The 15313-nt window shown below is 39.9% G+C and overlaps 1 protein-coding gene across 4 annotated transcripts in view; it reads left to right on the top strand.

Annotated features, from left to right (window-relative positions):
• Window positions 1-15313, top strand: part of TLN2 (talin 2) — a 148433-nt gene that overhangs the window by 80191 nt on the left and 52929 nt on the right. For 3 of the 4 annotated variants that reach the window (XM_072147781.1, XM_072147780.1, XM_072147779.1), the window contains exons 13-22: window positions 1158-1234; window positions 4787-4970; window positions 6191-6304; window positions 9820-9928; window positions 10288-10496; window positions 11593-11691; window positions 11776-11943; window positions 13701-13995; window positions 14082-14248; window positions 15060-15188. In XM_072147781.1, coding sequence (XP_072003882.1) covers window positions 1158-1234; window positions 4787-4970; window positions 6191-6304; window positions 9820-9928; window positions 10288-10496; window positions 11593-11691; window positions 11776-11943; window positions 13701-13995; window positions 14082-14248; window positions 15060-15188 — 1551 coding nt within the window. Of the gene's footprint in view, window positions 1-1157; window positions 1235-4786; window positions 4971-5924; window positions 6081-6190; window positions 6305-9819; window positions 9929-10287; window positions 10497-11592; window positions 11692-11775; window positions 11944-13700; window positions 13996-14081; window positions 14249-15059; window positions 15189-15313 lie in introns of those variants that run through there. The other variant, XM_072147782.1, reaches the window with a different exon arrangement.

Below are 15313 nucleotides of genomic sequence, written 5' to 3'. Positions count from 1 at the left end.
ACCCAATTATATGTTGCAAAGTGCCAACATGACAATTTAAGCAGTAAGTGATTGATCCCTGGTGTATCACAGGTTTTAATCGTATTGGCGTCCTGAGTTCACCAATACAATAGAAAGATGAAGAAATTTGGATTGTAGCTTCCCTCCAGGGTGCCCTGAAGAGGAAGGATCAGGGGACCCAGAGCAGGAGCTCCAATAACAATCCATCTAGATCCACACCTTCTTGCTCCTCCTTTAGTCTTGGCAGCCAAATAGCGATGAGCATGGCACGTTCTGGGCTGTATTGGATTACAGGAGAAAACCTTGAGTTCTAGCTGGTAGACTCTGTGTTGGAGTGAAGGCCTGGGTGCCCACAAAAAGGGCTCAGAGTGCCACCTCTGGCACCCATGCCATAGGTTCGCCATCACTGGTATAGGACGTGGACTACTGTGTAACCAACTGTGTGTAGTAAGTAGCAGCAGGACTATGAAAGGTGAATGTTTATTCCAGGTTTGCAGCTCCTGCAAGTCAGGTTCTTGAGCCTGAAGAGCTTTCTGCTGATACAGCTCCTACTCTTACCAGAGGGGAGTGGCTGTCTAGAAGCACAATGCAGAAAGCTCTTCACCCAGAACCCTTGCAACAGCTGCTGAGCTGGATTTTATCACAGTCCTGTCACTACTAACTATTAAACTACTAGTAATTATAAAGTCCTAATTATCCAAAAACTGGATCAAAAATGCCGACCTGCCAGCATAAACTCACAAATGGAATAATAAAAAAAAAATATGGATGTCAAAATAAGGCAATATGTTATGAAATTCCCTTATTGAGAGCAAAAAAATTGTGCAACAGGCTGTTAATTTTTCCAGCGATTAATAATGGAAGCGTAACACTAGGTACCCTTCTGTACATTGTACATATATGGATATTATTTAGGTTTATATGAAACAAGTGTATGTCCTTTTGGCAGCTTTAAAGAGACACTTACCAGGATTTACCCCATTAGGCAGAGTATGAAATCTTGCAGATATCATCAGGCTTGTGATTCTGTGAGAGTTGAAGACCTACTTGTACGTAAATGTGAGCAGAAGATAAATATTCAGTTCCAACCTATTTTTTCAACTGCCTGTATCTCAACTTTTGTTCTTGATTATTATTGGTAAATATGATTTTTCTAGAAACAAAGTAAAGACCGCTTTGGATTAGAGGGGGATGAAGAATCGACCATGTTAGAAGAGTCAATTTCCCCAAAGAAGTAAGTAATTGGTTTATTTGGGCGCGGTGAAAGGAAATTGATTGCTAAAGTTTAACCTCTAAAAAGCACCACCATTGATTTGTAGAGGTTAGAATTCTTCCTGCAGTATTTTTTTTTATTATATAAATAACACTGCTTCTTTACTAAAAAAAAATAAAAAAGGTTTTTGTATATTTTTGCAAATGTGACAGAAGTTGTTTTTTGGATGGCCTCTCTGGTATCTTGTTCCCCGCATCATCACTCCTTCTGTTTCCTCCATCGCTGCTCCCTGCCAATGACGTCTCCGCTCAGGGGTATACTAGCACATGAAACTTATGCCCCTCCAACGCTGTGCTGTCTGCTACTCGTTCTGGCTGTCACTTTTGTCACACCCTTTTAAAGCACTTCTGCTACATTTGCATAAATATAAATTATATAATATAATATATAAAATATATTTTAAAACAAGCTATAGTATGGCTTCTCTGGTGGACTAGGGTTCCATGTGTCCACACAGCTTACTGACAAATATGTTACAGATATTTTACTTACTGTATATACACGAATATAAGCTGAATTTTTCAGCACAATTTTCGTGCTGAATAAGCCCCACTCGGCTTATACTAGAGCAGTGGTGCAGTTTTCTGTATGCAGCACTACATGGTGCAAAAGCCATTTATCAACAAACTGGTTCATCTTATTCCACCATATTTTACACAGGACTTCTGTAGCTAGACAGCTTTCTTTCCTTACATAGAACTGCTGCCTCTTCCTCAGTGTTAAGCGGTCATTTGTAAAATATGACACTTAACACAGGACTTTCTGCTTGACAAAAAAAAAGAATCAGTCCTATTTAAGGAAAGAAAGTAGGCAGAATGCAGCAGTCCTGTGCATGGTAATAAATTGTGTCTGGTATCCCAGCATTTATGTAGTTATTTATTAATAGCAGGACTGCTGCAGATTTTTTAGCTATGTACTTTGACATAATTGGGGCGCATTCACATGTGCCGTTTGAATTGCATTTCTGTTTCGGGAGCCCCAAATTGAAGATCCAAAGATTGGTCATTAGCCAATTACTATCCTCCGCCATCATCCCGGTACTTTTCTAGCAGTGATGTGCCGTGGTTAGCTACAGCGGTAAACACTGTGCCTTATTGGCACTTTCCGATAAGTAGATAGGTTTTACGTTGCAGTTTGGGCACTCGTTCTCAAAAAGGTTTGCCATCACTGTACTAGAGTATATGAAAAAAATAAAGTTAGTACTCCCGGACCGATGCTGACCTCCAACGACCTCTTCTCCCCCCATAGCACCTCTCCGGGTTCCTGTTTGGGCCTGCAGATGCACGTCTATGCGATCTGCCGGCACCGAATCACTGACACGGCAGTGTTGCCACCTGCTGATGTCATAATCTCTTTGTCGGTAGATCGCATAGATGTGCATCTGTTGGACCAGCTGGAAACCCGGAGAGGAGATTGAGTAGCAAGTTTATTTTATTTATGGGGCACTCTGCTGGACATTATATTAAATGGAGAGGCTTCATACGTGAGAGGAAACCACTGGACATTTTATTAGAGAGTAGCATCTGCATTTGCCACCCTAGGCTTATACTTGAGTCAATAAGTTTTCTCAGTTTTTTGTGGTAAAATTAGGTGTGAGTATATATGATATACTGATCTGTCGAGTCGCTCCCTTTTCACTCATTGGATTGCTCCACTAGAGCTCTCGATGCACCCTCTTCACTGAAGTAAAAAGTACGGAGGCCTGAGAAGATCAATAAAGCCACAAATTGCATTTTTTAAAACATGTTTTAAAATAAAGGATCAGCGTAATCTATATAATAAAGATATGACTGCAGTAAGAATTTTTAACCTCTACAAAACATTGTTGGTGTTTTGAGAATTGCTAAATGACGACTTGTGACCTCTGCCCAAACCCTTGCTGGGTTATGTTTTAAAAAAAAAAAAAAACATTAAAAAGCACTGGGGTTATTCAGATGGAGCATAAAGTTGTATTTGAAATCAATATGCCAGGAGTTATTGGAACCTGTTGTGATGTAAATTGACCTTCCTGATGACAGGTTCCCTTTTTAAGGCTGCATTTCTCAATTACTTTAAAGGGGTATTCCCATCAAGACAAGTTTCTTATATGTACTCTAATTCACTGTTATTAACAAAAATACAGCATTTCACAGATATCCAACCTGTCTCTATCAGCCCTGCTGTACACAATGCCAGTTGCCGCTAGACACGACCCTGTAACTTCTGACTTGGTGTCGGGTGGCCGCCATCTTGGATTTCTGTGTGACTCCGCGCTCACTGACTTACTTCCTGCCAGCAAACACATCATTAGCTGCAAACTACAAACTCCAGGCAGATAAGTTATCAGGGGGAAGGGGGAGGCAGGCACATATCTTTGAGAACAGTTATGTAGCAGAGCTGATAGTGTAAAAGTCTGTCAGCCTTTGTCTGTCATGCCTCTATGTAATAGGCATATCATGCATCTCTGATCTGTCTCATCTCTCTTTCTAAGTGTCAGTGTGTTAGTTCAATGAAAACGATTTTTTGTATGGAAGCTATGTAGGGCTCACCCGTTCTGAAGATTTTCAGGGAGGACTTCCAGTCGAGCAGCACGGATCTCCACGTGACCGGCGTGTCCAACAATTGTTGAAATCCAAAAGGAATAACGATCCAGCGCATAAGATAATAAGTACCTCCAAGTTTTATTATAAACTCCAAACAGAGCAATACACGTGAAAACGCACTACAGCACATGTATTGCTCTGTTTGGAGTTTATAATAAAACTTGGAGGTACTTTTTATCTTATGCGCTGGATCGTTTTTCCTTTTGGATTTCTACAAGTGTTAGTTCGATGTCAGAAGCCAGATGAAAGAGTATATACACCTGTACCCTGATAATCTGACCACATTGTCACGGCACAGAACTAGATGGAGCATAATGGGGCAAATTTACTTACCCGGCCCATTCGCGATCCAGCGGCGCGTTCTCTGCTCTGGATTCGGGTCCGGCCGGGATTCATGAAGGCAGTTCCTCCGCCGTCCACCAGGTGGCGCTGCTGCGCTGAAAATCATCTCCACGCGCCGGAATGCACCACCTCGGACCAGGTGAAGGTAAGCGGTCACCAAGCGACACTTTTTCGGTTTTTAAATGCGGCGGTTTTTCCGAATACGTCGGGTTTTCGTTCGGCCACGCCCCCCGATTTCCGTCGCGCGCATGCCGGCGCCGATGCGCCACAATCCGATCGCGTGCGACACAATCCCGGGGCAATTCAGGTACAATCGGCGCAAATCGGAAATATTCGGGTAACACGTCGGGAAAACGCGATTCGGGCCCTTAGTAAATGACCCCCAATGTGTCTGCTTAGAGAGTCCCCGCCCCCACCCTAGGATTTTGCACTGACCAGCCTAGGGAGTGATAGGAGCTAAAACAGCAGATGGATTGAGATTTGTGAATTTTATTTTGTGGGAAATCCCATTTAAATATTACAAAGTTTTAGATGCATTTTCTCTTTGTAGAAATGAGGTTTATTCTGACTTGGAACTAATCTCTTTCAGATCCACAATTCTTCAGCAGCAGCAGGTCACTCGGCCTGGTAAGCTTGAACATGGCACAGTTGCTCTCCCTGCAATTATACGTTCGGGGTCAAGTGGACCAGAAACGTTTAATATGGGTACCATGCCATCAGCTCAACAGCAGCTGACCACTGGCCAAATGCACAGAGGTCATATGCCTCCACTAGTAAGTAGCATTGGGCTAAATCTTCTTCCATGTGAGACATTTTAGATATATCTATGTCTGTCTGTCTTTATCATCAACCGTTTAAATAAAACTAAAAACAGAATGGAGAGCAAATAGGATTAGTAGAATAGAGAAGTGGAATGCCCTGGGGATTTTCCCATAGCCTGCTGCACATGCCAAATAAGGTGCTTTGATTTAATGCAGACATCATGCAGTAGATCACCTGTTTTGTGCATAAAATCATCTTTGTGATTTGCTATGATGATTTGATGTAACAGAGAATCTCCCTGTTACAAAGCGCAGTCGCTTACTTATGCTTGAGCTCCTGCTTGATGAAGCCGATCACTTGTTTATTGACTCCAAATCATGCAAAAGTAAACCCATCCTCGGTCATGTCATATAATTAGTTTCAGGATAGCCACTGGTACTCATCATACACTGAACTCTTCTCAGGTAATTGAACTGGAATCCCTTCAGAGAAGCTCCAAAGGCTGCATGAAGGCATCATTGTATTTTACTGGCTACAATTCAAAAGTCCATAAAAATTAAAATTTCTAAATTGACATAAATTTGGCCCCTTGATATAATTTGTTCTTTTAAAAAAATAAAAAAAAAATCATTATTTCTATGCAATTTTGTCTAGAGTTCAGCAAAAGTTTACTATCCATTTTCAGGTCCAGTTTTATGTGCTGGTATTATAGATGTGTCAAATCTACCTCTGTGACTGGGGAGTGAAATCCAAGATGCAGAATGCCGCCCCCTCACATGCTCCTCTCTACACTTGTGCCCATTAGATTTGTAGCAGAGATCATTGAATGATTTTGTCTAGGACCGTGGTTCATTACATGCCTTGTTATGCTCATCCCTTCAATTAATCGCATCCCAAACTGTCCAGCCATATGTCACTGCTAATTAGCCGAATAGTCTCCTAACCTACTTTCTGTTCGTTTTCGAGGCTGCTGGAAAATATTTGCAGTGTTCCGTAAGGATGTGTGCACTGCTGGGAGAAAGAGCCTCCTCTTCTCTTTGCTTTTGTTCAATGGCTGCATCTGCTCTGACATCTATGAATGGATGGCGCTTTACAGACGGTCTAAGCGTGTAATTTTACATGTAATTGTGTTTTTTTTTCTATATATATCTTCATGTATATCTCTACAATGATGGATGTTGTATATTTAAGAATGAATTTATATCACCATCATATTTTATCTTCTCTTCAGACGTCAGCTCAGCAAGCACTGATGGGGACCATTAACACCAGCATGCATGCAGTTCAACAGGCACATGATGATTTGAGCCAAGTGGACAATCTGCCACCTCTGGGACACGACATGGTAAGAACCTGATGAGGTGATCTCTACTGGCAACAGAGAATGTTTGTGTCTTTCCACCAGTCTAATGATCACACTTAGATAAACCAACATCATGTATAGGCAGCCATTTAGTCTGGAGCAGTGCTACTTAGGTTTAGGGGAAAGCAGTTTAGAATGGCAGCAATTTAGTAATTTTATGACATTTTTTCATTTAGTTGGGGTTTGGTCTTATATTTGCAATCATATCCTTGATTACATTTTTTGAGCTTTAGAAACTTGAGTATCATCGAAATATATGGTATTACACCTTGTATTCTCGGCTAGCTGTAATGAATTCAATTTGACAAATGCTTGGAACATGTCTGTTAAAAACTGTATTATGGAGCTGATACCTTATGATGACTTCTAATCGCTCACCCTACATGGAAATGTCCGTTCCCATTTAGAGATTGTTTGGTTTTTCAATTGCTGCAACCCATAACTAGATTGGATGGACATATCTATCCTTTATCATCATCACACATTTCACAACATACATTATTTTATTTATGTTTTCTCCCCTGTTGCTTCATCAAGTGTGTTTTCTGCTGATTCTGCCATAGTAAAACATTTACTAAAACATTTCCTCCAATAATGCATCCATGTGAACCCTCCCCCACCATTTATTTCTTTAATAACTAACAACAATCAAGCGACTAAAGATTTTAACTTTAATAATTGATCAAAATGTTTTAATGACATTGTTACCAATGGCATTGGTCCTAAGTATCAGTATTTATTTCCTATTGTCTATGGATGGGGGTGAATGTAAAGTTTCAAACCTTTTGGCTTTCCCATCAGTCACACAAGCAGGGTTCCCTGAGGTTCCTGTACGAATGGAGTGGTATTACCATCTGTAACCATTGAAAGATGCCTATCTTCATCAGAGTCTTAGACATGAATGCAATGATAATGTCACATTCATGACACTTTTACACTGTACCTCTGTCCTTTTAATTATATAAGACTATACAGTGGACATGGGAAGTATTCTGGCCCATTTAAAGGCAGTCCCCTACTTAAGGACACCCCACTTAGAGACAACCCATAGTTACAGACAGACCCCTCTGACCACTGGTGAAGCTCTCTGGATGCTTTACTATAGTCCCAGACTGCAATGATCAGCTGTAAAGTGTCTGTTATGAGGCTTTATTGATAATCCTGGGTCCCATTACAGCAAAAAATGTGTAAACTCTAATTGATACTGGGACCAATTTTTTTTTTGTCTGGATCTACAATGATAAAATATACAGTTTCCACTTACATACAAATTCAACTTAAGAACAAACCTCCGGACCCTATCTTGTACGTAACCCAGGGACTGCCTGTATATTGTTCTAGTTTCATTGCTGCCAATTTGTAGGATCAAAAAAGTTCTTCTTTTGCTCATTATTGTACACATGGAATATCACATGGTCATAAGTAGTGCAGTGCGCCTTAAATATGAACCGTACTGACAGACAACAGCTGCCTTGAACTGTGCACAGGTCTGCTACCTGCTGGTCATTCATCCTTATAATCTATAAGGCACACCGCCTTATATATGAACCAAGATGTTTTAGCAGGCATTTATTGATGGTACGCCTTATAATCTGGTGTGCCTTATAGTCCGGAAAATACGGTAGACCATTTGCTGAATATTGAGTAGAAGCAGCTTTTGAACCAGTGCAGCATGTGTCTTCTTGGGAATGGTGCACAAGTTTTTCACACCTGGATTTGGGGATTTTCTGCCTCCTTCCTTGCAGATCCTCTCCAGAGCCCTCAGGTTGGATGGTGCACGTTGGTGGACGCTATTTTCAAGTCTCTCCAAAGTTGCTCAATTGGTTTCAGGTCAGGGTTCTCGCTGGACCAGTCAAGAGTGATTAGAGTTGTTCTGAAGCCACAGCTTTGTTATTTTATCTGTGTGCTTAGGGTCATTGTTTTGTTTGAAGGTGAACATTTGGCCCAGTCTGAGGTGCAGAGCACTCTGGAGCAGATTATCTGTACTTTGCTGCATCTTTCCTTCAATTGAAACCAGTGGTCCTGTCCCTGCAGCTGAAAAACACCTCCATAGCATGATGTTTCCCTCACCATGTTTCAATGTTGGGATTGTATTTGGCAGGTGATGAGCAGTGCCTGGTTTTCTCCTATCTGCTTTTGTTGTTTTCTCACATACTGCTTAGAATTAACACCAAATAGTTCATTCTTTGTCTCATCAGACCATAGAATCTTATTTCTCATAGTCTGGTAGTCCCTTATGTGTTATTTTTTACAAACTGTATGCGGCTTTTATATGCCCTGCACTGATGAGAGACTTCTGTCAGCATACTCTGCCATAAAGCCCCGACTGGTGGAGGGCTGCAGTTATAGTTGACTTTGGAAATTTCTCCCATCTCCGTACTGCATCTCTGGATCTCAGCCACACTGATCTTGGGATTCTTCTTTAGCTCTCTCACCAAGGCTCTTCTCCCACGACTGATTGGTTTGACTGGATGGCCAGGATGAGGAAGAGTTGTGGTTGTCCCAAATGTCTTCCATTTAACTATTATGGAGGCCACCGTGCTCTTAGGAACATTGAGTGTTGCAAAAATTCTGGGCTCCTTGGGCAGTTCCTTAGACATCATGATTCTCATTTGCTCTGACATGCACTGTGAGCTGTGTGTTCTTATATAGACAGGTGCCTTTCCTAATCAAGTCCAATCAGTTTAATTAGAGAACATCTACCACCAAGATCAAGCATTGTAAATAAAGCACACTAATATACCGCTGTGTGTCCACTCTGGCAGTATCTGCTCTTCATTAAGCTTCCTACACCCTTGTTTTTAAGAAATATAGGCTTTAAAAATAATGCAAATGAGCCTCAGAGGCTCCAGGTTCCATAGGTGTTATAGGTGCCCCTCAGTGACATTAGCATTATTTTAAAAGCCTTTTTAAAAAAAAAAAAAAAAAAGCCAGGGCATGAGAAGCTGAAAGATAAGCAGATCCTGCCATACGGGACACAAGCCAGCATGTAAGCATTCCTGGTTTACAATCCTTGATCCTGATGGTAGATGTGCTTTAAACACAGCTGGACTCTAATGAAGGAGTAGAACAATCTCAAGGAAGATCAGAAGGAAATGAACAGCTTGCGAGTTAAATGAGTGTCACAGCAAAGGATCTGAATACTTATGACTAAGTGATATTCCGTTTTTTCTTGTTTAATAAATTAGCAAAAATATCTACATTTTTACTTTTTTTTTTCTCTCAAGATGGCATGCAGAATGTACATTAATGAGCAAAAAAACTTTTTAAACTTACCAATTGACTGGAATGAAACAAAGGGTAAAATATTTAAAGGGGTCTGAGTAATTTAAGTACCTACTGTATATGGTCTATGGTACCAGATACAGCTGTTTTGTATGTACGTATATAAGTGTTAGAATGTGACTGCGACATTGGTCTTATTACTTCATAGGTTACGTTTTGCCCATGGGTTTGTATTATAATAAATATACACTGTAATTGTCATTTTTCTCTAGGCATCTAGAGTTTGGATCCAAAACAAAGTTGACGAATCAAAACATGAGATCCACTCCCAGGTGGATGCCATCACTGCTGGAACAGCATCGGTAGTAAACCTGACTGCAGGTACAGTTATGCTATCCATATACCTGGTCTCTGTGTACATTTTGATAAACTTCAGCATAAAATTACAACATTGGGCTGTATTTTGTGTCATAAATACGGTACTAGCAGAGTGTTATAGGATCTAACAATACAGGCTGCAGGCTTGTCCTGCTTGAACACCTCTGCCATTTGGCATTTCTACACAGATGGACAAGTTATAACAGTTTGACAGGTTTCGCCTTTACTAGTCATCAAGTCTAAAATTTGAATGTTTATAATTTTGTTAAACTTTGAAGAACAAATATTAAACTTGTGTGATGATATTGGTTTGTCAACAGTGGTTTTGAATGTTATTTATTCATTTTTCCTTTTCCTTCAAGGAGATCCATCAGAGACGGATTATACAGCTGTAGGATGTGCAATTACCACAATTTCTTCTAATCTGACGGAAATGTCGAAGGGCGTAAAACTGTTGGCCGCTCTGATGGAGGATGAGGTTGGAAGTGGGGAGAAATTACTAGGAGCCGCAAGGACACTGGCAGGTGCAGTCTCTGACCTTCTTACAGCAGTACAGCCATCATCTGGAGAGGTAAGCCCACAGATTGTATTATGGCTTTTTATTAGCCATTGTCTAGAGTAAAAAACGCCCACAAAACCTGTTTTTGTTCAAATAATCCTTTTAAATTAAATCTGTCATATATTATAGGATATCTACCACTAGAATTATGGATTGTAAAGCAAGCACACTGTCATGCTAGTGTGAGCTCCCACTTTTACTATCTGCTCCTCTGTAAGCTACTTATGTCCATGTTTATTAGTAAAAGGCTGGAGCGGCTCCAGGCTCCAGTGACACCAATAGAGGCCAGATCCACTCAAGCTCCTGTGCATCATTTTTAAAACCTTTCCTGGTAAAAACTGTGAATAAGAAGCTAAAAGAAGGAGGAGGTGCTAGTATGTCAGTGTGCTTGGTTTACAATCCTTTATCCATGTGGTAGATGCTGTTTAATATATGGTCAATGTTTAGCAAAAATATTCTGTATACGCTTTATTTATTTAGACATCTGCTTATTCTCTGAGTAGAATGCAAATACGTTTTCCAAGGTGTTAAATGGAAAACAATACCTCCTTTTGCTACCTTGAAAGGCAGCCCCCTTAACATCAAGTATGACCTACAAGAAGTCTAAAAACATGATGTGGGATTAAGCTTTAAGTCTCCACACGCCTTTAAGGTGGCCTTTATTGGCATTGTCTCCTCAAGGAGAACACCTACTGTCTGAACCTATTCTCTGAGTAGTTAGGCTATCCTTGCAATGATTGTTAACTTTCTCTTTATCAGTGTGCATATGGAGATAGGAACCATTTGTATGACTTTGAAGTTTAGACAATTCTGAGATTTAGTACAGAGATAAAGTAAATCTTTCCCACAGAACTATTTATTAGTTCAGATTGCAATTTAATTATGTCAGGATCCCTTTAACCCAGGAAGTAATATATAAATATATTAAACAATAAAAAGTCAAACTGGTAAGTTTTTTTTAGAAAGCATCTCTGACAAATTAGATAATGTATGCTACTATTTCTAATAACTTCTGCGTCAGTGGAGCAACGCAGATGAACAGTATCTCATGAGACATGTTAAGCTGTCAAAATGTATATTAAGTGTAAATGTTTGCTTTTCCTTCTAGCCCCGTCAGACTGTTCTCACAGCAGCAGGAAGCATAGGGCAGGCGAGTGGAGACCTGCTACGACAAATTGGAGAGAGTGAAGCGGATGAGCGGTTCCAGGTAATTATGGCACTTGGATATTGATGAAGTGCTCTTTCCCATTACCACCTCTTCTCTACACCTCCTATGTATTTTGTATTCTAGGATGTGTTAATGAGTTTGGCTAAAGCTGTGGCCAATGCAGCTGCAATGTTGGTGCTGAAGGCCAAGAATGTGGCACAAGTGACTGAAGACACAGTATTACAGAACAGAGTGATTGCTGCTGCTACCCAGTGTGCACTTTCTACCTCTCAGTTAGTGGCATGTGCAAAGGTGAGACTGCCAGGGCATTACACTATTCTGCTATGGCTTTTAAAGGAGTTTGACCATGAAAGTTCTCAAATTTGAATATTTTAGTGATGTTTACACAATAAAGATCATTTTTAACCTCTTACTTTGCAATTGTAGTTAGTTTTATTGCTACTTTTGGTGATATCACCTAGTGATGGTCAGTGTAAAATTCAGCAGTGTGGGTGGGCACTCGCTGAGAAGACAAGCAGACACTTCATGATTCATCTGTGCTATGAGATGCTGTGTGCTGACAATGTGCTTAGATTATTAGGCTTATCTACACTTTCATTTAGCATCTGAACATAGTTCTACTACTGACACATAGAAAAACAGATGGATATAAGATACAATGATACCACTATGTGGTAGGAAAGTTAAATATACTTACCTATTGCCATCTTTTCCAGGATCCTGGCGCTGGTCTTCGTTGAGCTTACACACTGGAATCAATGTAAAAAAATAAAGTTAGAAAAAACAGCCACAGAGCTGCTAATTATTCATGCATCCTGTGCGACAGATACCTCCCTCTTCCATGCTGGAGAGTGAAGTTATGTCACGCAAGAGATAATTTACTGCTCAGAGCGCCAGAAATCGTACGCGGCGCTCTATAGCTGCTTTTACAAACTCTTTTTTTTACAGTGATCCCGGGGTGTCAGGCTTAATAAAGACCAGCGCCGGGATTCTGGAGAAGATGGGGATAGCTAAGTATGTTTAGTTTAGTTTTCTACCACAGTTGTAGCTTTCCTTTAAGGCCTACTCCATGGATTTTGCCATATTTATAGCTAGAACATTATGAAGATCCATTTAAATTCCCCCATTAAATAATCCTGGTGCATCAGGTTTTTTTTTTTTTTTTTTTAGAGCAATATGCTTTATGTGTCCATCTGTGAGTTCTAAACACAGTTGTCGATTTACTTGTGCATATTAGTAAGAATAACAGAGGAATTGTCAAGTTTAATATACAGGCAGTCCCCGGGTTACATACAAGATAGGGTCTGGAGGTTTGTTCTTAAGTTGAATTTGTATGTAAGTCGAAACTGTATATTTTATAATGGAAGTTCTAGACAATTTTTTTTCTTTTGCCCCAGTGACAATTGGAGTTTCAAAATTTTTGGTGTAATTGGACCAAGAATTATCAATAAAGCTTCATTACAGACATCTTACAGCTGATCATTGCAGTCTGGGACTATAGTAAAGCATCCAGAGAGCTTCACCAGAGATCACATGGGGCAGAGGGGTCCGTCTGTAACTATGGGTTGTCTGTAAGTCGGGTGTCCTTAAGTAGGGGACGGCCTGTAGTTAAAAGATACCGTAATTCTGAAGTTTTAGTTTTTGGATAATACAATTATGTCAGGACTTTTTACATTTGGTTTTTTTTATGTGATGCCTGTGACATGTTTTTTTAAATTTTTATTATGACATCTTATTCATGGAAAAAATTAATAATACCAATTGTACTACCGGTAAAACAATCACCAGCTCTGTGCCAGACCTTTCACTACACTTTTGTGTGATAAAACATTGCTGCCAGAAAGAGATAAATATGTCAAACAGCTGTAAGTAATAAGCCACATCCCTGTAACATCTCCTTTGAAAGATAACATTCAGAAATAGAAACTACACTAGAAGAAAATTCATCAATTCTTTTTTAAGCCACAATTTACTTTTTTTACTTTACTTTATTTTTTATATAGCTGTTATCATATCCATGTCAGATTTAATCATTATCTCTGTTGTAGGTGGTTAGTCCTACTATTAGTTCACCAGTATGTCAAGAACAACTTATCGAAGCTGGGAAATTGGTGGATCGCTCTGTGGAGAACTGTGTGCGAGCCTGTCAGTCAGCTACCGAAGATATGGAATTATTAAAACAAGTCAGCGCAGCCGCCAGTGTGGTCAGTCAGGCACTTAATGACCTTCTGCAACATGTCCGCCAGTTTGCAAGTCGTGGTGAACCCATTGGCCGCTATGATCAGGCTACTGATACGATCATGTCGGTCACAGAGAGCATATTCAGCTCCATGGGTGATGCAGGTAAGTGCCCCTGAGTACATTCTAATAACTGGTAATAATAACTGTACCACATATATCAATGACACACACCGCATGTATATTTGCAGGAGAAATGGTGCGGCAAGCACGAGTATTGGCACAAGCGACTTCAGATCTGGTCAATGCTATGAGATCTGATGCTGAAGCTGAGTTGGATATGGACAACTCCAAGAAACTGCTGGCTGCTGCCAAGCTCCTCGCTGATTCTACTGCTCGAATGGTGGAAGCTGCAAAGGTAGATAAACGGGCAGAAGTATTGTCAGTTTTGGACCTATCATTCGATAATGAATACCTGCGATGGATGTCTTGTATATAGGCATACAGAAAATTGGTCATCAAAGGCAGCTCTTTTCGCCTCGTTTAAAGGGTTTGTTCACTTTCAGCAAATAATTGGTACTTTTAGTGTAATATAGTTATCCAATTTTCCAATATGCTTTGTTTCAATTCCTCACTGTTTTCTATGTGCAATCAATTTTATTTAGGTTTTGAAAAGGTAATATTTTACATATACAGTTATCAAAAATACAACAAGAAACTAAAAAAAGGAAAAAAGCAAGGGGGGGGGGGTATATAGAAAATCATTCAGCTCGTGAATCCATATATGAATATTTGGATTATAATAACTTTCAGCGGGAGTCCTGAAACAAGAAGCACATCTGAGCAAAGACTTTATTTCTTACTGTTTTCTAGATCTCTGTTTGCTGATTTTTAACAGGAAGCTTCTTGTGAATTAAAAAACGGTCCATGGTCATATCACACAAGTAACACAAATCTCTTATTACTCTCTGTGATATATTGAGCTGTGAATCTGTGAACATGAACATGGAACAGTTTTTAACCAGTAAACAATGCAAGCAGAGATCTGGAAACCATGATGAATATTGATAGTATATTGGAAAATTGTAGAACTTTACACAAACAATATCAATTATTTTCTGAAAGTGGATAACCCCTTTAAATGAATTGAGCCATATGGATACTTTTATGTAAGAGGCTCAGATGTATTTTGCTTTTGGTAAAAATAATGAGGTCTATTTTATTTGCAGGGAGCTGCTGCTAACCCTGAGAATGAAGACCAGCAACAGCGGCTTAGGGAAGCAGCAGAGGGTCTAAGGGTGGCAACCAATGCTGCAGCCCAGAATGCCATCAAGAAGAAGATTGTTAACAGGCTTGAGGTTAATGTCTTTTGTGTTCTGATTGCATAGAAATTAATTTATTTACAGTAGAAAGAATAATATGACTATTGGACAGACTTTTGGGTACATTTTTGTTTTGTCAATTAAATAGGTTATTCCTGTTT

Source organism: Engystomops pustulosus, chromosome 4, assembly GCF_040894005.1.
Source record: "Engystomops pustulosus chromosome 4, aEngPut4.maternal, whole genome shotgun sequence".
In the NCBI taxonomy this organism is placed as follows: domain Eukaryota; kingdom Metazoa; phylum Chordata; class Amphibia; order Anura; family Leptodactylidae; genus Engystomops; species Engystomops pustulosus.
The sequence above is the reverse complement of the archived record's forward strand: the minus strand, read 5'-3'. Positions and strand labels throughout refer to the sequence as shown.